Source organism: Ursus arctos, unplaced genomic scaffold (assembly GCF_023065955.2).
Source record: "Ursus arctos isolate Adak ecotype North America unplaced genomic scaffold, UrsArc2.0 scaffold_14, whole genome shotgun sequence".
NCBI classification, from domain to species: domain Eukaryota; kingdom Metazoa; phylum Chordata; class Mammalia; order Carnivora; family Ursidae; genus Ursus; species Ursus arctos.
In genome coordinates, this window is record NW_026622808.1 from 6,685,525 (window position 1) to 6,710,096 (window position 24,572).

The 24,572-nt window shown below is 47.6% G+C and overlaps 1 protein-coding gene across 1 annotated transcript in view; it reads right to left on the bottom strand.

The window, feature by feature from the left end:
• The window catches only part of DNAH9 (dynein axonemal heavy chain 9), a 303,991-nt gene that overhangs the window by 190,315 nt on the left and 89,104 nt on the right, over positions 1 to 24,572 (bottom strand). Inside the window, 2 exon segments of the mRNA XM_057311241.1 lie at positions 8,404 to 8,508; positions 14,506 to 14,662. Coding sequence (XP_057167224.1) covers positions 8,404 to 8,508; positions 14,506 to 14,662 — 262 coding nt within the window.

Genomic DNA, 24,572 nt, shown 5'->3' on the forward strand with positions numbered 1-24,572 from the left:
GGCTAGGAGTGCCTTTCTAAAGAGATGAGACTTTTCCTTCAATGTAGGGACTTGAGCTGAAGCTTCGCCTGGTCAGCTCTACATTCTAGATCACTCTTACAGCAGCGGGAGGAGAGACAGAAACGGAGCCACTGGTTTCACACACGGCGCTTTGGAAAAGTGCGTGCAAAAATGATCAGCGACAGGAGGAGGAAAGACAAGAGGGGCACACTTGCTCGGCCAGGCCCCAGAATGTCTCCGAGTATCTCCAGCTTCTCGGGGTTCCAGGGCAAGGCTTTGCGCGAGCTCCAGTCACGTTGGCCATGGTCTGGATGTTTCGAAGAGCCAAGGGTTCTGGGGAGACTGGGCTGCAGGTACGTGCGTATGTCTGGGGGAGAGAGGGACGGACACAAACAGAGAAAGACAGAGCCAGAGCTGGAGCATTTGTGAAAGACAGACAGACAGACAGTGGGAGCCGAAGTGAAAGAGAAAGACATGAAGCAGCTGGAGCAAGGCTCTCTCCAGCACCAGGCTGGGCAGAACTCACTGGAATGTGGGCCACGTCTACAGTTAGGATTGAGCTCCCTTCCCAGAGTGAAGCTCTCAACACCAAACGCATCTGAGCTCATGGCAATTAGCGTGAGACTGAAATTTCTCTTCTGCGCACAGAATGGCAATGCCCTCGTGGCAGAGGTGGTCTCCAGCGCCCCGCACACATGGGGCTCACGGCACAGCCCCGCGCAGCACCTCCCGCCTCCCCTTCTCCCCGCAGCCTACGTGGGTGGTAACGAAGGGGCTCTCCCAGCGGCCCCAGTCCTCCCGTCTACCAAACATGCTGTACACTCACCATCTTACGGGGCGAGGGAGTAAATTTAATTGCCGTTTACCGACTGCCCCAATACCCTTGGGCGAAGGCTGGAGCCCAGGACCCTTTCTGCAGCTCACGGTGACTCCGCCTTCCCTCCTGCAACACCGAGGCCCAGGAAGCTCACGCTCGGTGAGAGTTTATGGCACACTGAAGGATGGGCGGCACCTGTCCTTTCATGGAAAATTCTACGGGGGGCTCTTGAGGGAGTGTGTGGAGCTATCAGTGCTAGTAGCCCGCTCTGTTAGCAGGGCTGACGCAGGACAGGACGGGAGGCTGTCTGCCTGGCAGCTCCTCACCACCTTCGCAGCAACCGAGGTCCACAGGACGAGCCCCTCCAAGCAGTGCGCGGGGTCCGGGGACTCCGAAAAAGTCCAGAGGTCCTTCAGGATGTGGGGGAGGAGCGAGCGAGAAGCAGGGGGGCTGGGAGCGTATGGATTACGCCACAAGCCCAGCCAGTTGGAGTCTCAAACACGGGTAGGCACAAACTGATACCAAAAGGGCCAGAGACACTCCTCCCCCACCGGCGTCTATTTCTCTGCTAAAAACGCATCGCTCTGAAAGATTTTAAAGCCACAGGGCATAACAACAAAAGAATAACTGACATTTACCGAGAGCACTTGGTATGTACCAGGTGCTTCTTGGAGTATTTGATGTGAGTTATCCCATGAAGTACTCTCAATAGCGGACGAGATGGGCAGATCCTCATTTTAAAGATAGGGAAACTGAGGCAGGGGAGGTTAACAAGCTGGGCCACGGTCATGTGAGGTGCTGAGTTTAGCGAGGTGAGGGGAAGGGTAGGCGGGGACCTGATGCTATTTCTGCAACTCTTCTAGAAGTCTAAAATCGGTTAAAAATAAAAAGTTACGGGTCGTTAAGTGTCTGCCTTCGGCTCAGGGTGTGATGGGATCGAGCCCCGCGTCAGGCTCCTCCGCTGGGAGCCTGCTTCCTCCTCTCCCACTCCCCCTGCCTGTGTTCCCTCTCTTGCTGTCTTTCTGTCAAATAAATAAACAAAATCTTTAAAAAATAAATAAAAATAAAATAAAACAAAAATAAAAAGTTACAAGGCAAAAAAAAAAAAAACCCCAAAAAACCCACGAAACTTGCCAGCTGTCTAACAGTTGGTAAGCAGGGCAACCCGAGTTACCAACCAGGCAATCCGGTCCCAGAGCTCACGCTCTTATTGATTGCTTCCCCAAACCTCCTTTTACCAGAAGGACACGGTGCCAGCCACGTGTGGCTCCTCATCAAACACGTACCTTTCAGGGGAATTTTGTTTTGCTCTGAAAATAACCATAATTTAGACACATATGTTTCCACGAGGTAAGAAAAGGTGCATTTACCAGTCACTAAAGAAAACACACACACACACACACACACACACACACACAGCTACACAGAAACCAGTGCTCTCGTCTGGGGGTGCTTTTGTACCTGCCCTCCCCAGGGGACATGTGGCCATGGCTGGAGACATTTTTGTTGGCCCAATTACAGGGGGAAATTTCTGGAATTATCAGGCTCAAGACATCGAAAATGCCAAAGTTGGGAAAACCGTGATACGCAAAATCATTTTCCCCGTGAGGAAATGGAAGGCAAGAAGGTATAAGTGACTTGTCCACCATTCCACGTCCTAGGGCCTACCAAATTCCCAAGCAAATTCTTAGCCCCCACCCCAGACTAACCCAATCAGATATTCTGGGGTAGGGTCCAGTTGATGAGTAAGCCCTCTGGGTGGTTTTGGATATATGCTCAATTCAAGAACCAGTAGAGTCTAGTTAATTCTGGGATTTCTGCTTCTCCCTGCTGCTGCCCAGTGTCCCCATCAGAGCTGCAGACCGGCCCCTCCCCGCCAGTGCACCTGCGTCCTCCACTCCCTGTGCCCCACCTGCCGTGGGGAGGATGTGTCTCTGCAGCCCGCTAACCTGGGCCAGTCAGGCTCAAGCTCGGGGGGGTCAGAGGTCTGACCTCTCTATATTGCGGGCCAGCCCCGATTGTAGGTGATCGGTTCTGGATTCTGCACAAGCCACATGTGCTCATCCAGCCATGGCGGGCTGATGGGACCTCTTCAGCATGAGGTCTCTCCCTTCCCAGGCCGGAAGCTGGTGGGGATCACGGAGGGTTCGCCCCCTGCACCCTCCCACCCAGGCTGGGGCCTTGTATCAGACATGCTCATGAAGGCTAACGGTCACACATCTTTCCTGCAGGTGACAGGTGTCAAGGAGCTCATCGGCTAGCTTGGAGCTGCCTGAATTCTCTCAGCTTTTTCCTCCGAGGCCCTCTATCTTGCCCCTTCCATTCTGGGGAAGTGGCCCATTCCGGGGTCCAGACCTTGCCCCAAAATGCCATGTGTTACTAAGATCCTGCCTGGCTCATTTCATGCTTCTCTCTGCAAAAGCAGATTGGAGTTTGCAGGAAGTGCAACCCACTCACCACTTCGTACAGTTATGAAAAAATATTTCCGTGTTTTTACCTTAGACCTTAAGCTCCTTTATAAAGGGTGTTATGTGGGAAACTCCCTTGGTTCTGAAACTCTAGCATGTGTTCGGCGCCCCAAGTCCTTGGAACACTGCTGGGGTGACCTCCCAAGGCCTTGCTAACTGGTCGGCTTCTAGCTGCTTCCTACCTCGGCCCAGCACACTTGTGCCGTAGGGAAGGAAGGGACGTGGGAGAAATGCCTGGCCAGGGAGCACAGAAGGGGACAGGGGGCTGGGGGGAGAGGAGGGTGGAGTGTGTCCTGTTGACACATGTCCCTGGGTCCAAGGCCTAGTGAGCCGATGGCAATGGTATTGGCAAAAATCTGGGGGAAAAAAAAGTGTAAGTGGTATTTTATACATTTTTAAAATAGCAGAGTAATTGCTCTTGCAATTGCCATACTTTTTCCCAAACGTACATGCAATTCTGCCTGACCAATCTGACAGAGACATGAAAATACCCACCTCCAAGAACACCGGAGCACACGCACTTTTGGAGAAGTTACTGGGAAGAGGAGCGCAGACAGGCAAGGAGCCGAGAGGAGGAGAGGGAGGAGGGGACAGGGGAGGATGGGGAGAGCTGTCACAGCTGGTGTGGCTTCTGAACCAATATGCCAGCCTGGATTGCTGTGGAAATAATTAAGTGCAATTTTCTCCTTGGACGAGTATAGGATTTTAAATGGGATGGGCTCAGATCCTGCCCAGGCTGCTGTCAGACCACTTTCTTGAGAATGTCTCTCCTATGGGTATGTTTCGAGACCGGAGTGTGAAAGCATCAGGGAATACGGGGTTGAACTTATTTAATTCCAGAAGCCAAAAGGAACTGACCTTGGAGAACCTACTAGGACATCCTGTTGGGCAGTTTCAAAATAAGGCAAATTCACAGTGTTTATCTGCTATGCACTGGGGACAATGGCTGGTGAGTATTGCCTCATCAATGAGGACACTAAGTTTGGGAAGACGGTCTGAGGCTGGGCCAGAGGAGGAGTGAAGGGTGTTGAGGAGGCTGGTGAGACCCTCCTTCCCTGCCCCGTGTCTCCCGACTTTCTACTGCCCTTGAACCTATGGCCTGCAGTGCTCAGGTAATAATGATAGTAATCACCACCACCATCATCATCATAGTCATCACCGTCACCACCGTCATCACTGTCACCACCACCATTACCGCTATTTCCACACTGTCATCATCATCATGACCACCACCATCATGGCCACCACCATCACCATCATCTTATCACCACTGTTTCCACACTACCATCATCACCATGGTCATCACCATCATCCTCATGGCCATCATCACCACCACCACCACCACCATCTTATGACCACTGTTTCCACACTACCATCATCATCATGACCAGCATCACCACCACCACCACCACCACCACCATCTTATCACCACTGTTTCCACACTACCATCATCATCATGGTCATCACCATCATCATCATGACCAGCATCACCACCACCACCACCACCACCATCTTATCACCACTGTTTCCACACTACCATCATCACCATGGTCATCACCATCATCACCATCATGGTCATCACCATCATCACTATCATCAACACCACCATCACCACCAGCATCACAGAGACTAATATTATTGCATGCCTACTATCCGTGGGGCTTTAAGTGTTTTACACATATTAACTCATTTAATAATTATTACAACTGCATCTAGTAGGTACTATTACTAACCCTCTTTACAGATGTGGGACTTGAGACATGGACTTGCCCAAAGTCACACAGCTGCTAAGTGGCAGACCCAAGTTGAATACTGGCTGTGTGGTTTCAGACATGTCCTATACACATAAGCACTTCCCCAACCCCTCGCCTAGTCTACCCCACCCTGCCAGAACCTGTTTAAGATCCCAACTGCATGTGGGATTGCTCCCACAATCTCTGGAGCCCAAGATGAGCTCTACACTGACCCTGGTCTGGCTCTCACTGCTTCCTGTTGGCTCCTCCCCAGGGCTCCTTGGAGGGACACCGTGAGATGGCTCTTTGACAACCCCATTGCACTGGGACACCACGGGGGTAACTTTCCAGGCTAAGTGGTCCTGGCTTTCAGGGAGGGCAGTCACGGCAGTGCGACCTGGCTGGTGAGGATGAGAAAGGCCCTCAGCAAGCTGGGGCCAGCAGCCAGAAGACAGGATGCAGAAACTCCTCCCAGCAGAGACGAAAGGGGTGGACATTACAGTAATAGAACTAACAGAGCATGGTGGACAAGGGAGTAAAAAAGATGGGTGTCTGCAGTGGAGGAAGGAGGAAAACCCCAGGTACACCATATAATTATGGCTATCGATCCTGACACCCACAGCCGCAAAGAGCTTATGCTTCTCTCCCGACTCTCAGAACCAACCTAGGCCCAGAATCAGTACTCTGAGAAAGCGGTTTTATTCAGGTTACTCCACATCCTCCACCCCCAAAGTCACACAGAGCTAAAGGACGTCAATCTTGGTTCTTCTAAGCTCTGAAGTGACCACAGAGGTGAACGCAGCCTGCGCCATGTTTTTTGGTCCAACTCAGGTGTTTTGTTTTTGTTTTTGTTTTTGTTTTTAATTGAATGAGCTGCCCACTTTCAGAAACCTGGAGACTTTTTTTTTTTTTTTAATAGAAATCTGGACTTTCAGCTTGTCTTTAAAATTAAAAAAAACTGCGGCAACACTGACATATATTCTGACAAGGCGGAGGTATGCTGGTAAATATTTAAGACCCAGCTCGCCAGGAAAACAAAATGCCTCTGAGTTGTAGCAGTTGCCAGTTTCCGTTGTGAGAATACTCCCATCGCAGCTGATTTGAACCATCAACGTGGTAGACTGAAACGCACACAGTTAGCTCCCATGAACAGAGCTAGCCGAGGGTTCTCAGTCCAAGAGAGTGTTCGGGCACCTATTTGACTTACCGTTGCCACCAAGTCCTACCGAGTCAAACAATCCGAAGACAAGGGAAAACCACACATCACCACTGGAAGCGAGAGAAGAACCCCACAGTTTTGCAGCTTGCAAGAGCTTCACCAAGAGCCAGTCCGGGCAAGAATCCCTGAATGGCAGCACCAATGGGGCTGGCCAATGCAAGAGATGGAAGGCCTGACTACCTTGGGGGAAGGGCAAAGTGCAGGGACCCCGCAGAGCCCCCCAACCACCTATGGCTCCCACCACCAGATGGAGATGAAGGTTGAGCCATGGAATCAGCGGATGGTGTGAGCTCTGCTGCTGTTCCAGCCTGCATGGACGGGGATAGCAAGTGGCATGGGGACAGCATGCTGGAGGAGATGCACAGGCCAGCGGGAGGGGGAGGATACTGTGTCCGCCAGCTTCCCCAGTGCGGACCACCCTAAGTCTGCAGCAACTCCCGCCCCCCTTCCGTTGCCCTTGCCCCCAGAAACGTGTCAGGCAAGCTAAGCTTTTGCCTTGTCCCTTTGTTTGGGCCTGAAGGAATTAAACAGGCCTAGGGGGACAAAAGAGTCCTTCTTGCTCTGCTTTTCTTTTTCTGTCCTGTATATATATTGCTCTGGAAATAAAGGGAAAGGATAGGAGGAAAATTATATGGTTGGGCTATATGGAGCCCAGGCACAAACTGGGAGGCCAGTCATGCCAAGAGCCATCACCACATGGCTTCCTTCACTGTGTAGACCCTTAGACTGCCTTGTCAAGCTGGTAGCACTGGGGGGCCCTGAAACCAGAAGCTCCTGGCGGGAAAGAGGGGCCGCCGTTTACTGGAAGGAGTGCACAACAGGTACTGACAAAGGCTGTGCTTCGCGGGGGTGACTGGGGGACCTCGGGGGGAGCCCACGGGGGCTCCCACTGAGGCCGTGGCTCCCATCGGGACCCTCAAGAGAGACCAGTGACTTCACTGCGGCCACTGATTCGCCTGCTGCTCAGCCCCTCCTTCAAACCACTGCCAAGCAGAGGGTCATTTCCCCTTCAGAAACTTCCAGAGGCTCCCTGCTGCCCACTGACAGATGGCCCAATACACATCATGGCAACTGAGCCCATCTGCTGTTTGCCTTGAACCCACCCCTCCAGCCTAATGCTCTTCTCCAGCATTTTATTCCTCGTACACTGGATATCTGTGTCTAGACCTGCACCCCGTCAGGATGGGCGGCGGTGCTGGCTTCAAGTCCTAACCTTGCCACTTGCCGACACTGTGCCCTTGGACAAATTACTTTTTTCAGCTGGTCTTCGGTTTCTCCCCCCAGCATGTACACACACACACACACACACACACACACACACACACACGACGTAAGTGATGATACGGTACAGAATAGACTTTCAACAGAGGTTGGCTCACTTTTCCCTACCCCTTCCCTCTTCCTGCTCGCTTCCTCGGTCTATAGACCTTTACCCTAATCCAAATCACCTCCATCTTTTTTTAAGGCCTGGTTTCAAGATGGCGTATCTAGCGGTCTTGTCCCATCCTGTGAGTCAGGAATCAAATCACTCCTACAGCACTAAAGAGAGCTCATGCCCTGAGGAACTAAAGTTGACCTGTGAAGTTAGGGATCATGTCCTATTCAACCGGGGACCCTTGCCCCCAATTCTGAGCATGGCACTCACTGTACTGTAGGTGCCTCATGGAGGAGACACTTTCTGGATGAGCTGAAAGACAAGTGGTCACATACATGTGACCCAAACAGGACTTCCTCCCTTCGGCACCATTCACCCTGTGAGCCTCGCTTTATATACAACGAGGTGAACAGGACCAAGGGATGTCAAGTAACTTTCCCAGACTCAGTTACAACCAGGAAGACATTCCCAAAGTCCACAGCCTTTCCAAGAGCTGGGCTCCATCATCCGGTTTGATCCTCTCCTCGCCCCCAGGAAGCAGGTGGGACCTGTCACAGGGGAGGAAACGGAGTCCCATGGCCAGTAAATGGAGTCACCTTGGCAGGGACTCACAGGGTGCCCACGTCCTGCAGTGGGGCCGACTTTAGTGGGCAGGGGAAAGGGCATGGAGTCCGAGTGGGGAAGGGGACACAGAAATGGGTGAGCGGAGGTTCACAGCAAGAGGATGTAGAGCCTTCCACAGTGCTTGGCAAGAAGACCACGGGGCTCCCGCCAACCTCCGGCCCCCATACCTGCACGGCCACCACTGACAAGACCTCCACCGAGATTCGGTTAAACTCATCAAAACAGCCCCAGGCACCGGTCTGAGCGAGGCCTTTGTAGATGTTGCCGCAAGACTGCAAGGAAACGTACAAAGATGAAATTACTCTCAGTGCTGGGCTCATCATCACACATCTAAGTCAGTTCCCATCCCGTTCGTGAGAGATCCTTCCAGTCCCCTCAAGACCACTGGTTCAAAAAACTCCTATTAAAATTTGAAGGGCAATTACATTTTTGATGGCCATGGGTGCCCGTGTAAGTCACAGGATCAAACAGAGCCTTTCAAGACACTTGGACCAAAATCCCTTTAAAATGTCATTGGGCTTGTGGCTTCTGTAGCCTTCAAAATCCCAGGAAATGAATAAAATATTGTTGGTTTTTATTTCACCATACAAAAAAACAACAAAAAAAACCCAAAAAACACGCCTCCACTCAGCCTTTGGCATACGCTGATAAAAAAGTTTATGTCTGTATCTTTAGATTGGAAGACCCAGCCCTCCCGGAGTGACAGGAAGCTGGAGATAGACGGGGAAGTGATAAGATCCATAGAAAGTGAATAACAGGTAAATATTTTCAAATGAGAGCAAGAAAAGAATTTCAAAGGGAAGATGGGATATCTGTTCTGAAAATAAAAACCATCTAGGCGTTCGGTGTGAAGCAGTAAACCATGGAGTCGTACCAAGATGGAGGTTATGGGGGGACACTCTCAAGGCCATTGGCAAGGGGACTTTGATAAAGCGCTGGGAGAGTGGAAAAGTCCCGTTCGCTTCTGTAATGAGTGTGACCATCAGCCCTGCGCACAGCTCACGCTCTGGACACGGAAGGGCTCAGTCCTTCTGAGAGCTTCTGGTTGGGCTGTGGAGAGAAGGCGTACAGACAAAGCAGGTCAATCGCCAGAGGAGCAGTGGTCCAACGGATGTAAAGACACCGCTGTTAATGGAGCTCAGAAAGGAGCGAATCAAAGCGCGTGCCAGGTAGTGATCAGCGTTGCCAAAGAGCTGAATTTCAGACGGTGTCAGGACAGCATTTCCCAAAGTTCATTTCATGGGATGCCAAATCTGGGAGATGCTCCTTGAAGAGAAGGCCTTTGGGTCCATCGAGTCGAGGAAATGCCGCATTCTAGAACCCTCTTTTGCTAATTTATGACATATATTAGAATTTTAAGGGAAGGACTGAAAAGTCCTGCACCACGACATTCGGTCAATGTTTTAGGGCCAGGATTTTCCGTTTTCCTCATGGGACTCCTGGTTTTCTTAGGATGCCCGCTGGTGAACGCTTGCGTAGTGGACAGAACATAGGAAGGGAAGGCAGAAGATCTGGGGTTCTGGTATCTCACAGAACTGAATGCTATCTTCATAACATGGTGGGAAGGCTGGCTGATTAGTATTTGTGTGGGCAGAATGGAAGGGGATAGGGAAGTGGGTAAGGGCTTTCCGGGAGCAGTAAATATTATCGGCACAGGATGAGCAAAATCATGATATGTCTAGGGAAAAATAAAGGTGTCATTTGGGCTGGAAAGTAGAATTACAAAACGAGTTCATGGTTATGAAAAGCCTTGAATTATTAGAAGGGACCGTGGAGGGTCCGTGGAGGCTTGGAGCAGAGGAAAGCAAGATTAAAGCAACATTTTAGGAGATCTGATCTAACATCCCAGAAGCTAGCCTGTGAAAAGGACGGAAGGATAAGCCCCCCCTTCCATTAAGCTCCCTGAAATAACGGACTCCTATATTCATGCGACAAATACTTTTTGAGCATGTGCTATGGGTCAGAGACTGTCCTAGGTCATGAGGAACAGGGAGACAAAGCCACGATCTTCACGGGATGTACCTTCCAGGGGAGAAAACAGACAATGACACAAAAAGAAGAAAAAGTCAGATAATGACAAGTCTCACGGGAGTCCTACAATGATGTGGCTGTTTCGGATTGAGTGGCCGTAGATGGTCTCTCTATGGAGGAGGTGACATAAATCCCAGGCATTGCAGCCTATAGGTGGATATTACTCTTACTGTATTCATGAGTATGTGTGTGGGTATATATAACACCTGATATGCATAGAGATTAATATACATTATATCCAGTACTATATTAGACAACCTATCAAATGTCACATTTACTTATGTGGCAGTTTGGGAATCAAAAGTCCACGCGTTTGCAGGTGAACAGTGGTTCGGAAAGCCTGTTAAAGCTGCGGATCTCTTTCATCAAGTGGAAATCCAATGGAGAAGACAAAAAAAGGGTAGAGTTTCCTTAGGTGGATATGGGTCACCCCCACACTTTCTCCCGAGGGCCTAATAAGCACAGCCCAGGACCCCATATCACCATAATTTCTGATGCCACCACAACGGTACGAGGTACTATTAGCCTGACTGTGGTGTCGCCTAGCACAAGACACCGAGTTTCTGGAATAGGGCCGATGGTCTGGGAGCTTTGAAAGGCCTGCTGAAGGACGAATCAACACTGACGACTGATTGCAACTACAGAAGGAAGGATGTGAGCAATCAGGGTGTCCGAGATTTCCACCCCGGGCCACGGGGGAAAATGAGTCCCTCAGCACGCATGGCATGGGGAAGCTGGCCGGGAGGAAGATGGGGGTCAGCAGGAAATGTCGCAGAAGAGAGTGTTAACCAAACAGGAGGGCATCCAAACGCCCTTCCTTCTAGTTGGGAAGACTGTTCTTGGGTGAGGCTGGAAGGTAGATTCTGGAGTCAAGACCCAGATAAAATGTAAAATTATAAAAAAGGATCCAAGAAGGAGACCCAGAAGGCAGTTATTGTGGAATATAAGTTTTCAGGGACCAAGACAGTAGGGTTTCTCAGGAAGGAATGCGTGTTCTCTAGCACTGATGCTGCAGAGAGGTCCAAAAGAATCCCAGGTACTTTCAGGTTCAAAACCATTTGCTCCTTCAGCAATAGCGTCTCTGAATCGAGGTCAAGGGGCATGGTACTGCTGCCATGACATAAAGAACACCTTAGCACTAAAACTGCAATGGTTTCCAGAAGAAGTGACTAGGCTTATGGGTTTTCCAACCAGAATTAACAGAGGGGAGCCATGACTTTGCCTTTTCCCCAAGTCTCCACACTGTCCTGTGTTCGCCCCATTACCCGATGCCTCTTTGTGGGATCACAGAGGCATCATTGTGAGGGTCCATGACTACAGCCCATCTCTCCTCTTTAGCCCCTCCCTGTCTCACCACCCAGCCCTCCCCACGTTCATCAGGTATCATTCTGTTCGTTAAAGTCTCTCATGTTTTCTTTTCCATTTATACTACCCCAGCATGATGGCTCACCCTCTCTGGTTTGAATAACTGCGATGTTCTTAGCAAAAATTTGCCCTCCTTCCAGTCCCTTCCCGCCTCCATTCGTCTGGCTACCCAAGGAGTCTTCCTCAGATACCATCCGTTTTTGTCACGCTCCCACTTGAGTCCAGAAGCCTGAAGGGTCTTCATTACGGCCACCACTTCTGGGGCATGTTCTCTTCATGGCTTTGTGTCCCTCCCCTCCTTGTGGAACCCCTATCTCCTATAATCTGTTCCCCAGTCCGCTCTAATGCACTCGGCCTCTGCTCCATATTTATTGCTAGCTTATTCTCTGGGAGTACGGAAAAAGGTTGTTGTGAGTGTCGTGAATGACCCGTCAGAACGATGCCTGGTGAAGTGCGAGACAGCTCTTCCTGACCCTCACTCCGTCCTCTCCTCATCCCAGCCAGTCCCTGTGAGGACAGCTCAAGGCAGAAGTGAGAGCAAGGAGCAGGGGGAAGGTTGATGACTCACAGAGAACTTGGTCATGTCTTTGAAGCTGACGTTTTAATGGGCTAGGAGGTGTTAAAATGGCATTTGCCCTGTTTGGAACTCACCCAAACCTTACACACCCTTGGTTCTCACATCCCCCAGGAGGTTCCTGACCAGCATACTCTGTGCTCTTCCCGTCTCTGAAGTATTCCAGGGATTAGAGTCGGTAGGACACACATTCTACATCTCCCCTATTTCATATATCTCTCTTGTCTTTCCAGATAGACCAGGCTATACTTCGTCCCTCTAGCTATCCATCATCTATCTATCATGCTATCATCTCTCTCTCTCATCTGTCATCTCTCCATCTACCTAAGTGCATTTATCTGTATCACAGATCTATCTAGCCATCCATCCACCCATCCACCCACCCACCCTCTCATGATGCACACACATGCTGAGCAGTGGTGATGCTCAATATATTAACTTGATTGCCAGAGAGTGTTTGTGATGAAAATAATTCTAAACAGTTGGACAACAACGGGAAGAGGAGGTCTGCAAACAGCTCGGTGAGGATGTTGGTTATGCAGGATATTTGGTGCCTAGGAAGAGATCGCCATCTTTTTAGTGTGTTTTGCTATAGTTATCCCTATCGTTCTTGCTCTGATCTGTCTCTTCACTAGACTCCACCAGGGCTCTGCACACTCCAGACAAACTATGGATAGACCCCTCTTCTCATCCTGTACCCTCAGAGGAATTGGTGGGGTATCAGGGTTCCACAGTAAGGTTTGAAAGAATTGGAGAAGATAGCCTTAGTGACCCCCTCGTCATGAGGCCAACTCATCTATTCCTGTTAGGAATGCCAGGCATAAATTTGAAGAAATCCTGCTGATTTTCTTCAATCAATACACCAGGTCTTCTACATCTAAATAAGCATGTCCTCCGGAATGTCCCTCTGGGGAGAATATATTTATTCAGCAATGCTGTCTTTGCTCAACTATAGAAAAAATACAGAAACTCAATCCTTAAAGGTTGAGTTTGTAGGGGGAAAAAAACCCACTTCCTTCTTTTAGCCTGAATTAGAGAAAAATATTACTTAAAAATTTTTTTTGAGAGAGAGCGCCCATATATGCACACAGGCCCACGTGAGGCCGGGGGCAGGGGAGAGAGGAAAAGAGAGAATCTTAAGCAGGCTCCACACCCATCATGGACCCCAACTCGTGCCTTGATCCCATGACCCTGAGATCACAACCTGAGCCGAAATCAAGAGTCAGATGCTTAACTGAGTCACCCAGGTGCCCTTTTTTTTTTTTTTTTAAGAGAAATAGTACTTTAATGCTGTCATCAACAAAAGCAACCATGATAAAATTTAGACTGTAGAATATGAGGAGGACAGCTGTTTGGCGTCTGAATCCTCATTTTGTTTGCTTGCTACGAGCAAACATGGGGCTTTAGGCTTCTGCAAGTCTTTGCACAGCAAAATTTTCTGCACAAGAGAAATTATTAAACTTGCAGATGAATCTCATTTAGAGTTCTATATGTTAGCTCTCAGTCTCAAATTATTTTTAAATTAAATTTATTTTGTACCCAATATATCATGATTTATACATACAAATATTTAATCTCCTTAATGCTATGGTTTTATTTTTGCCCCCACTCTAAATTTATTTACATGCCATCCTGTTTCAAAAGGGACTGAAGATAGTTGACCAAAATAATACAATAAAACAAAACAAAAATAATGAGAAAGTGAGACAATCTTACTACACTAAAAACAAAAAAAAGAATCTATAGGATATCTAGCAGAAAACTGCTAGCTAAGAAGTGACCTATGGGCCTCTTGTTTCTCTTGCTTTTCTCTATGACACAGAACCTGGAATATATTTAAAAAGTAAGAACGACGAGCACCTGAATGAAGAACATTGGCCTTGCACTTGACCTTCGTGGCCATCACTTGTTAGGAGTGGAAGTTAATCTAATCTGCCTTCAGGAGTCATACCTGCCCTTGTAGAAATACTGGGAACACGCCCACTTTTATATGAAGATTTCTTGGGAGCCACTTAGGAGCCTTTCTGTGGTTCTAGGTCAAACAGTGAATGTGAGCCTTGGCATAAATGCTCAGCCTCTTCGTTGTCCAGGTGACAAAAGATCTCAAAATGAGGCTCACTGGCTTACAGGCAGGTAAACAAGCTCCAGGGATCAGAGATCCTCAGGTCTCCTGGGACGGAGCCAGCAGAGACCTCCGTGTCTGGGCCTCCGAGCTGGGCCAGGGTGGCATGAATGAACCTGGACCCCAGTGTGGGCTGCCACCCAGTTCCTAGCACCCCGTCCCACAGGTGAGGCATACCTTGTAATCCATCTGCTCCGAGCAGTTGAAGACGTACACCATGATGCCCAGAGCTCGGCCCAAGTCCTTGGTGGTCTCCGTCTTGCCTGTGCCTGCGGGTCCTGCTGGGGCTCCACTCATGGTCAGGTGCAGAGACTGGGTGAGGGTGATGTAGCATCTGTCAAACACAGGAGTGCGTAGGTCACTGCCAGGGCCCCAGGCGGCCCGACCAATGGCTCTGGCCCTGCTGGGTCCTAGGGAGATAGAGCTCGGATTCCAGGCCATGGGAGACCTGACAGCTTCTGTAAAGGAAAGCCAGAGCCCCCTCTCCCATCTGTTCCCCACTCTCTGAAGGATCATCTGATCGTGATTCTCTCTCCCTCGAGGGCATCACTGGCTCGCTGCCAGGCCCTTTCTGATCTTGCCCCTGCTCACTGCCCGTCTCTCCCACCCTCCAGCCCCAGTGCCCTAAGGTGCCTTCAGAGAGAGCTATTCTCCCGTGCCCAGGCTACGTTCTGAATGTGTGCGTGCCCCAGCTCCCCAGTTCTAATCCCCAAAGACTATGGTATTGGGAGGTGGGGCCTTGAAGTAGCTCATGAAGGGGGGGCCTCATGAATGGGATTCATGCCCTTATGGAACAGGCTCCGGAGGGACTCCTTGCTCCTTCCACCGTGAGAGCACACGGCGAGAAGACGGCAGCTATGAGCCGGGAAAGGGGCCCATACGAGAACATGACCACGCTGGTGCCCTGATCTTGGACTCCCCAGCTTCCAGAACTGTGAGAAATCAATTTCCATCATTTATAAGCTACCCAGTCTGTGGCGTTTTGTTACAGTCACTCAAATGGACGAGGAGACCCAGACGCACTAGGACTGCGCCCGTCCCGCTCTCCTTCCCCATCCAGCTCCGGCACTTCCGGTCCACCTGAGTCATGTCCTTTTGCAACATGGCAGTTGGTAGCCTCGCTGGTGGATACTCACCCCCTGAGTCTCATATTTGATATTATTTCCCCCACTTAGGAGTATTCCCGGACCGCTCAGCACTGGGGGAGCGAGCCGATGCCCTTCAGGTGAGCTCCTCCTCTGCTCTATTCCGCTCCAGCTTCCATCAATATAAACCACACGCATCGTTCATATAGGTCGTCACAAGACACATGAAGGCCGTGCACAGCTCCAGCCACGTTAAGCCCTCAATAATTATTTATGAAACAAATTCATGAATGAAGGGATCAATCATTCCATCTGTTTAACCCTCCTGTGACTATCTTTCCTAATGACAATAAAATAAAATCAGCTTTAAGCTTGTCTCTGGTCCTTACTTTTAATTTTTTAGGTTATTCATTTGCGAGACAGAGAGAGAGAAAGAGCGTGGGTGGAGGGGCAGAGGGAGAGGGAGAGAGAGAAACTCAAGCAGACCCTGCGCTGAGCATGGAGCCCAACGTGGGGCTTGATCCCTCAACCCTGAGATCAGGACCTGAGCCAAAACCAAGAGTCAGATGCTCAACTGACTGTGCCACCCAGGTGCCCCTTGTTTCTGGTGCCTTTTAAAAAGGACTTACATTTCCATGTAGTTGGAAATGTGCCTTTGGGTAATAAGCACGTAAAAGGATGCTCAAAACCACCGGTCATTAGGGAAATGTGAACCAAATGCACAATGAGATACCACGACGCACCCACGAGGACGGCTATAGTCAAAAGTGTTGGCAAGGAAACTAGGAACTTCATACAAGGCTGGTGGGGATGGAAAATGGTACAGCTACTTTGGAAGACAGTTCGGAAGTTTCTTAAAAAGTAAAGCTTACCGGGGTGCCTGGGTGGCTCAGTCGGCTGGGCATCTGACTCCTGATCTCAGCTCAGGTCATGCCCTCAGGGTCGTGGGGCTGAGCCCCGAGTCTGGGTCCCTAGTCAGCAGGGAGTCTACTTGGAATTCTCTCCCTCTGCCCTTACCCTTGCTCGCACTCTCTCTTTCTCAAATAAATAAATGAATCTTAAAAAAAAAAACAAAAAAAACACAAAAACAAAACAAAACTAAAACATAAAGCTTACCATATGATGCACTAATTCCCCTTCCAGGGCTTTACCCAAGGGAACTGAGCATTTATGTTCAAAGACTTCCACAGAAATGCTTCTAGCAGCAATATTCTTAATGCCAAGAAACTGGAAACATCCCAAATGTCCATCAACGGCAGATGGGTAAACAATTATGTGATGTATCCACACAGCGGAATACTATTTACCCATGTAAAGGAAAGAAATACGTACAGATACGTGTTACAAGAAGGAGGCACCTTAGAAGCATTATGCTAAGTCAAAGAGGTCAGAAGCAAACTATCACACAGTGTATCATTTCATTGATGCAGTGTCTGGAACACAGAGACAGCAGCTCAGCGGCTGCCCGGGAAGAGGATGTGGGATCGACCACAGAAAGGGTGATGGCCAAGTTTGAAACTAGATGGTGGTAACGGCTGTACAACTCTACAAATTACTAAAAATCACTGAATCGTACACTTGTTTTGTTTTTTAAGATTTTAAATAATCTCTACACCCAACGCGGGGCTTGAACTTACAATCCTGAGATCAAGGGTCACACGCTTCACCGACAGAACCAGCCAGGCGTCCCCGAGTTGCACAATTGTGATGGGTGAACTGTAAGGTTTGTAAATTATACCTCGAGAAAGCCACTAAAAATGTGCCATCGGCCCAACTTTTTGATACCCAGAAAATTAATACATAGGCTCTCCACCTCCAGGCTGGACCAGGAGCGTCCAAAACGAACTCTGTTTCTCAATCTGAAAACCCAGACTAATGCCCTTCATGCCAGATGGGGATTGTGTCTCCACTAGAACCAAAATGGGTTTGAAAAGACATGAAGGGAGTCCCTGAATTCTCCTTTAATTGAGTGCAAAACTCCCGTACGTATTTCAGCCTTTGTATGTGAAACGCAGGAAGGCAGGTTCCCCAGGGAGCTAGAACATCACGGAGGCCGGCACACAGCATTAACCACAGCTGCCCCCGCGGGCTGGGTTCTGCCTCCAGACTGGCCCAGGCCTTCCACGTCTCCCAGCCTCAGGCTTCTTCCAGAACTACCCAGGGCCTGCTGCAGCCCTGTACCTCCCAGGAGGAAGGATAGGAGGACTGCCAGAATCCCAGCTTCTTGCCAGCTCTCCTCCCCGCTCTCCCCCACCCCCTCTCTGTCCTTCTCTGCTGGCCGGAGGGCAATCCCAGACCTCTTTTCTCTGCAGGTGCGAGGCTCTCAAGGAATCCAGAAGTCCCGAAGCACAAGGTTTCACGGAAACAGAATTTGCCCAGAAAACTAAAGACTCTCTGGAAAGAACTCCTTGGAACTGGGTGTCAGTCTCTTTTTGAGCTTATCGTTAGTTTCGGATTATCTGCAGAGGAAGCACTTGGGGCGGGAGGGGGAGTACCAAAAAAACGCCAAAAACACAAAGAAACATTTTTCTTCCCAAAATAACAGAACTCCATAGCTAGAAGGGATTTCTGAGATCAGCTAATCCAACACTCTTACTCTACAGATGGGGAGTCTAAGGTCCAGGAAAGGGAAGCAGGCTAAGGTGTTCTAAATAACTGAGGGCAGGGCCAGTGGGCCTTTAGCTTGGGCCGTAAGAAAAACACAAACACTTTCCTTCTTCTGCATGAGGACTGCCATTATGCTTGGGCCACCGGCCAGCAGGCTGTCCAAGGCTTAAGGGACACCGGCTCCTGCTCCAAAATTCCACCCGGGCTCTTGTTGGCTTGTCCATCTCTGTAACCATCAAGCCATCCACTTCAGTCTGTGCCTGTTTCCCATGGAGGAGGATGGCTCATGCTATCGTGGTCTAAGGCGAGGACTCTGGAGTCAGGCAGAGGTCAAAGGTCATCTCTACTGCAAAGTGTTCGTGTAACTCGGCCAGGATGGCAACACTTGGTGGCTTACAAAAGGTGTCCCTGGAACCCAGCAGGTCGGTTTTGCTGTGTACCCAGGAGTTCAGTATGTTCGCTGTTTTAAACCAATAGCATAAGGAAGAGAGAGGAATAAAAAAAACAAAAAAACAAAAGACACCCACAAAACCAAAAAAAACCAATAGCAACTGTGAGAATGGCAAGGACTCCTGCAGGAGGCGCTCTCGCCTGGCCAACGGGCCCCAGCATTGCTATGTATGGATTTCGTCTGGTTGTTCCTGGGCACACAGACCCTTTCGTGTTGGGACAGACCGCAGGGGTCTGGCCTCTTCACCAAGCCAGGCTCTGTCCCATCAAATCCTTCCAAGAGGACCACGTAGCCTTTTCCTCCAGCGGGGCAGGGTTTCTGATTCTAGAAGGCAGCCCTTTCCACAGTGGGCCAGTCGTAATTGTTCGACAGGCTTTCCTAATATCAAGCGGAAGTCGGTCTTGTTCTCTTTGGGCAAACGACTTCTACAGGTCTTATTCTTATCTCCCCCTGCAGGCTTCTGTGAGGATAAGATGAGGCAAGAGATAGGAAGGGGCTTGAAAAGAGAAGGCCAATCCAAGCGTAAGGTATTATTTTTTAAGGTAACAAATACATGCAATGTAGCTTTTCTTTTTTGATACGGTTATTCAATTGGCAGCTTAAAGAAAACATCAAAGCCCATGCATCTTGATTTCAGCTATAAATAGCCTGTTGCTATCCCAGAAATGTGGTCTGACTAATCTGAGAGCTGGTGAAATCATAGTTGGTTTATATTCATTTTCTACTGCTATGTAAGAAATCACCATAAACTAAGTGGCTTAAAATAACCCTCCTTAATTACCTCCCTCTTTTAGGTCAGAAGTCCAGGTGGCTCCTTTATGGAGGGCCTCACAAGCCCAAAATCAAGGTTGGACTCTTATCCAGACACCCTGGGGAAGAATCTGCCTCCCAGCTCACTTGAGTTCTTGGCAGAATTAACTTCCTACCAGTTGCAGGACTGAGGTCCTTGTTGGTTGCTGTTGGCCGGGGGACGGCTGGGCTCCTAGAAGGCCATTCTGCCATCTTTGCATATGGCTCCCTCTGCCTTCCAAATCAACAAAGGTATGTCACATTTTTCTCATGCTTCAAATCTGATCTCCCCTTCTGTCCTCAGCCAGGAGAAAACTCTGCTTTCGAGGACTCATACGATTACCTTGGGTCCCCCTGAATAATTTCCCTTTTGCCATAAAGCAAAACGTTGTCATGGGAATGATACCATCATATATTTATGGTTCTCCCCCCCTGCCCCGTACTCAAAGGGGAGGAGCTCATACAAGGAAAAAGGTCACTGGGGATCACGTTCTTGGAATTCTACCTGCCACATGGTCCAATAATCATAACTGGGGGATGAACACGGATGCCAACAATATCTCCCTGGAGGGAGGGCCTCTAGTGGTGTCAGCATGACTCAGGTCTCTGATGTTCATTATCTCTACCTGTAACTTGAATTAAGAAATAATTGATTATATACAAGATGGCCTGAAATTCTAAATAATCTTAACAATTGAAAATGATGGGGTAGATCCGACAACGTGAAATGTAGGAAAGGTAAACGTAAATTCATCTTCCAAGCGCCTCCACGTATACAGAACGGGGTGGAGGGGAGAGGTGGTTAGACGGTAGTTCACAGAAAAAAAGATCCAGGGCTTTTAAGAGGTCCCAGGGTCAAAATGAGAAACAACATCAATAGAAAAAGACTGTCCTCACCATCAACCTAAAAAAAATTTGTCCCTCTTATAACATTTTAATATTTAAATTTTGAACGCTGTCCTCAGTATAAATGCCCCCGACTCTAAGATCAATTCCTTATGCCACTTGGCTATGAGATCCTTCCTTACCTAGTACTCATCTTTCCCTTTGCCCACACTAGTTGGTAAATGTCGCTCTCAAAACATGACAGAAAGAACTGAGAGTGATGGCTGCCATGTGATCTCTTTAGCAAAATAACAACATACCGGGGCGCCTGGGTGGCTCAGTCAGTTAAGTGTCCAACTCTTGATTTCAGCTCAAGTCATGACCTCACGGGTCGTGAGATGGAGGCCCGCATTGGGCTCCACACTCAGTGGGGAGTTTGATTGAGGATTCTCTCCCTCTGCCCTGCACGCCCCCCAAAATACATAGATAAATCTTAAAAAAAAAAAAAAAAAAAAGAATAACAGCATACCTAGTAATGAAACCTGAAAAGGTATAATCATGCTTCATATTGTGTGTACGTCTCCAAGATGACTGGACATTCTAGAAGTGACTTAGAAAACTCAGGAAAATCAAGACTAAAATTCTTAGAATTTTTAACAGAGGGCAGGAGATGGGCAGAATAAGAGATAAATTTATAAAAATCAATGTTCCCCTGTATGCGAGTGAAAAGAGGGATAAAGAAAGATATGCTGAAATTAAGCAAAGATTTCTTAGCCACAGCACCTAAAGCATGGTGCATAAAAGATGGACAGATTGGACCGCCTCAAAATTAAAAACTTCTGCACTTCAAGAGACACCATAAAGAAAGAGAAGAGGTAAGCAGGGGACCAGGAATCAATACTTACAGACGTGTGTACAATATAACCAGAAGATACAAAGAATTCTCACAACGCAGCAAGAGGACAAAGAGATCAAGTGGTTTAAAAACATATGGATAATGTAAAAACCACCTTACATAGCAAAACAATTTTTAAAAACACCTAGTGATACTAAGAAACATTAAAAACCCATATGACGATACTTAGATACTTTTCTGACATAACTGAAAGATATTCAAACATAACTGAAGATAGGGATAAACAGAAAAATATCACATATTGTGTACATGGCTATTCTTTCCAAACTAACTCGAAGATATTAAGGCTCACCGACCAAAACCCTAACCGTTTATAATATTTTGGAACTTGACAAAATGATTCAAGTTCATTTGAAAAGAAAGAGAAGAGCTAAAATATATACACTTATAAATATAAAATATATATATAAAATGATGTGGACCTTAGCTGTATAAATAGTACTCAGGACAAAGCTATAATCCTTAAATAACATGGCGTAGTTATGGGCATAAAGAGGAGACCGAATAGACACTTTGAGGTAGTTTGGTAACTCAGAATTTTAAACGAGGCAGAGCAAACATCACAAGCTGGTGAGGGAAATGGCTCGTTACTCACTAAAAAATGTTGTGCCCACCGGTTACTTAGAAACAAAAGAAATCCAATATTCCCTACCATCCATAGTTTCTGTGGGTGTTCCTTGCTCAGAATTGCACACTTACGGTAAGCCCTCTGGCTACACAGCTGTCAATCAAAGTATCTCCCGCCTTCCCGGGGGCGGGCACAGGGCTTGGGCTGGGCAAAATAATCAAGCTCACCTGTTGCAGTAATGGACTCAAAGACTGACACGGGATCCAAATGGGATTCATCAGGGTCCCTTGAAGGAATGGGACCTATGGTGTTGAGAAAGATGGGGAGGAGGTCTCTCTTCCTCCTGGACCAGGAGTCACAAAGCCATGGGTGTGGAGACCACCCTTGCAACAATCCCAAGAAAACCCATGCAAGAAAGAAGTCAACACTCAGAAGGAAACAAAGCCATGATAGGAGAGCATCCTATCGCTGATATCTCCCTGTCCAGGCCCCGGAGTTGCTCACTGAGCGAGCTAGACTCAAACAGGTCCTCCTTCTGTTTATGTGAGTTTGGGTCTGGCTTCTACCACCTGTAACCAAAAACGTTTCTGTAAAAACACTCAACCTACTCAGTAGTCAAAACGTTTACCAAAGAAATTTAAAATGTTAAACAGAAAAATGAAACAAAATAAACCGCAATAAAATATAGTGAATATTAAGCTGAACTTGAAATGGTGGGGACTTTCTAAACATAAAAGTAACAAAATGGGCAATGACAGTTATAAATAATTCACAGGAGAGGAAAATCTAATAGCCAATAAACACAGAAAAATGCCCAGCCTCTGAGTAATTAAGGACATCCAAATCCAAGAGAGATACCATATTGATATAAAATTAATATTTTTGGGGTGCCTGGGTAGCGCAGTCATTAAGCGTCTGCCTTCGGCTCAGGGCGTGATCCCGGTATTCTGGGATCGAGCCCCATATCAGGCTCCTCCGCTGGGAGCCTGCTTCTTCCTCTCCCACTCCCCCTGCTTGTGTTCCCTCTCTCGATGGCTGTCTCTATGTCAAATAAATAAATAAAATCTTTAAAAAATATATATATAATAAAATAAAATTAATATTTTTAACAATAATACTTAATCTTGGTGAGGATGTTGCGAGGTGAACATCTCATAAACTGCTAGTGAGAGCGGGAACAATATTTCAATGTTTCAAGAATAATTTTAAAGTATGTGTCATCTAATTATCTAATTATCCTGCCTCCTGGAAACTCTCCTGGGGAAATAATGAGAAATACAGTAAAAAGTTATGTATAAGCAAGTTCATGGCAGATTCATTTTGAATAGTCAAGGCTTAGGTGTGACTTAAACATTTCGTAATATGCGTATGTTACATAAATGATGGGATACTTGTAAAGAGAAGGTAAGTCCCCTCTTAGAGTGTTTCAGAAGAATGTTCCAAGAATACACATGATACAATGTTATGTTTTTTTTTTAAAAAAAAAGCAATCTTTTTTTTTTTTTTTATAATAACTGTCATTGTTCACAAAGTTTTCTGATAAAAACTGCAGATAAAAACTTAGAAACCATGGGACTTTTGCTAGCTGTGCCCTCACCCGGCAAATCACCTTCAAAGACTCTTGGGTCAATTATATCTCACCTGCTTGCAGTAGTTCCTGAGAAATTAGGAGGTTCTCAAACTTGATAAGCAGTTGATTAAAACCGCACTTAGCACAGCACAGGGCGGAAAGGGGCGGCTGGGTGTGAAGGTGATGGAAGGGGAGTTGGAGGTGGGGGGAGGAGGTCATCCAAAGGTTGAGAAACAACTTATGTGAATTGCTTTTGTTCAGCCTGAAAAGGCATTTCCATTTAGTTCTTCAGCTTAGCGCTGGGCCAAAGTCCCCCGACAATGGTAGAGCGATTGTACCCACTTACATATTCAGGTCCCATCCAGGCAAGTGGGAAATTCCAAAGAAATAGGCATAATCAGTTGGATGTACTGTAATGCGGGGATGCTTTTAATGAATGTGCAAAGGTTGTATGGATCAATTGTCCATTTGATTAATTCCTCTGGCAGGAGAGAATTAAATGTACTTAGGTTACACACCAGCAAAGGCTGAATGCTCTTTAAAATGTGATTTTCTGTACTAAGGCCAATTTTTTTTTTTTTCCGGGCAAAACATTTCCTGAGATAATAATGGAAGTCAATGAGAAAATGGAATTTTACATATAAATATTCACTACATACCACTTTGTCAGAAAGCATCTAAAGTGCAAAACGAGGTCAAGGTCTATATAGTATTCACATTATTTGCAGTAAATCTGCCCTTCTAGTTCTTATTTGCATTGTTCCATAGAAGGGGTGATAAATTCCTGTTTTAGAGATAATTCCCTGTCAAAGCTTTACCCTCTCCCTCCCTAGAAGGCATTCAGCATTGTGTACTAGAGACTTCTAAATCCAAATGAGGCAATTATCTTCTTCAACCCTTGGGTGGGTGTGAAGACTCAGGGAAACTGAAAGTCTTGCACTTTTTATCACTTGGAATGATCTCATCTGATATGTCTGCGGAAAGGAAGGAGATGTATTCTGATAGGTATAGGAAGCTGGGATACATACTCAAGTCTCAGAAATCATTTCACTGAATTTGCTCAAGGAGTGAACTGCTGGAATGCCTATCATGAGCCCAACGTGGTGTTGGGTCCCGCGGGGTAGAGCAGTGAGCAGATCAAAGCCAATGTTACCACGGAACATACAGTCTAGGGAAAGAGACAGACATTAATCGAATTGCTCAAATATATAATAGCTTCATTATTCTGTTGCAAGTGATGCAAATTCCCAAACTATTAGCTTACATTCCAAGGCTGGCAGAAAAACTGACTGCCAGGGAGAATCCTGGACCAGATTTCCTTCCTGCTTAGGGATGGTGTCTTACTGAGAATCACCATAAAGACAAAGACACATGAGAGGGTCCACTCCGAATGAAGTTTGAGGTGGGAAAACTTTTCCTCTGACCCACATCGA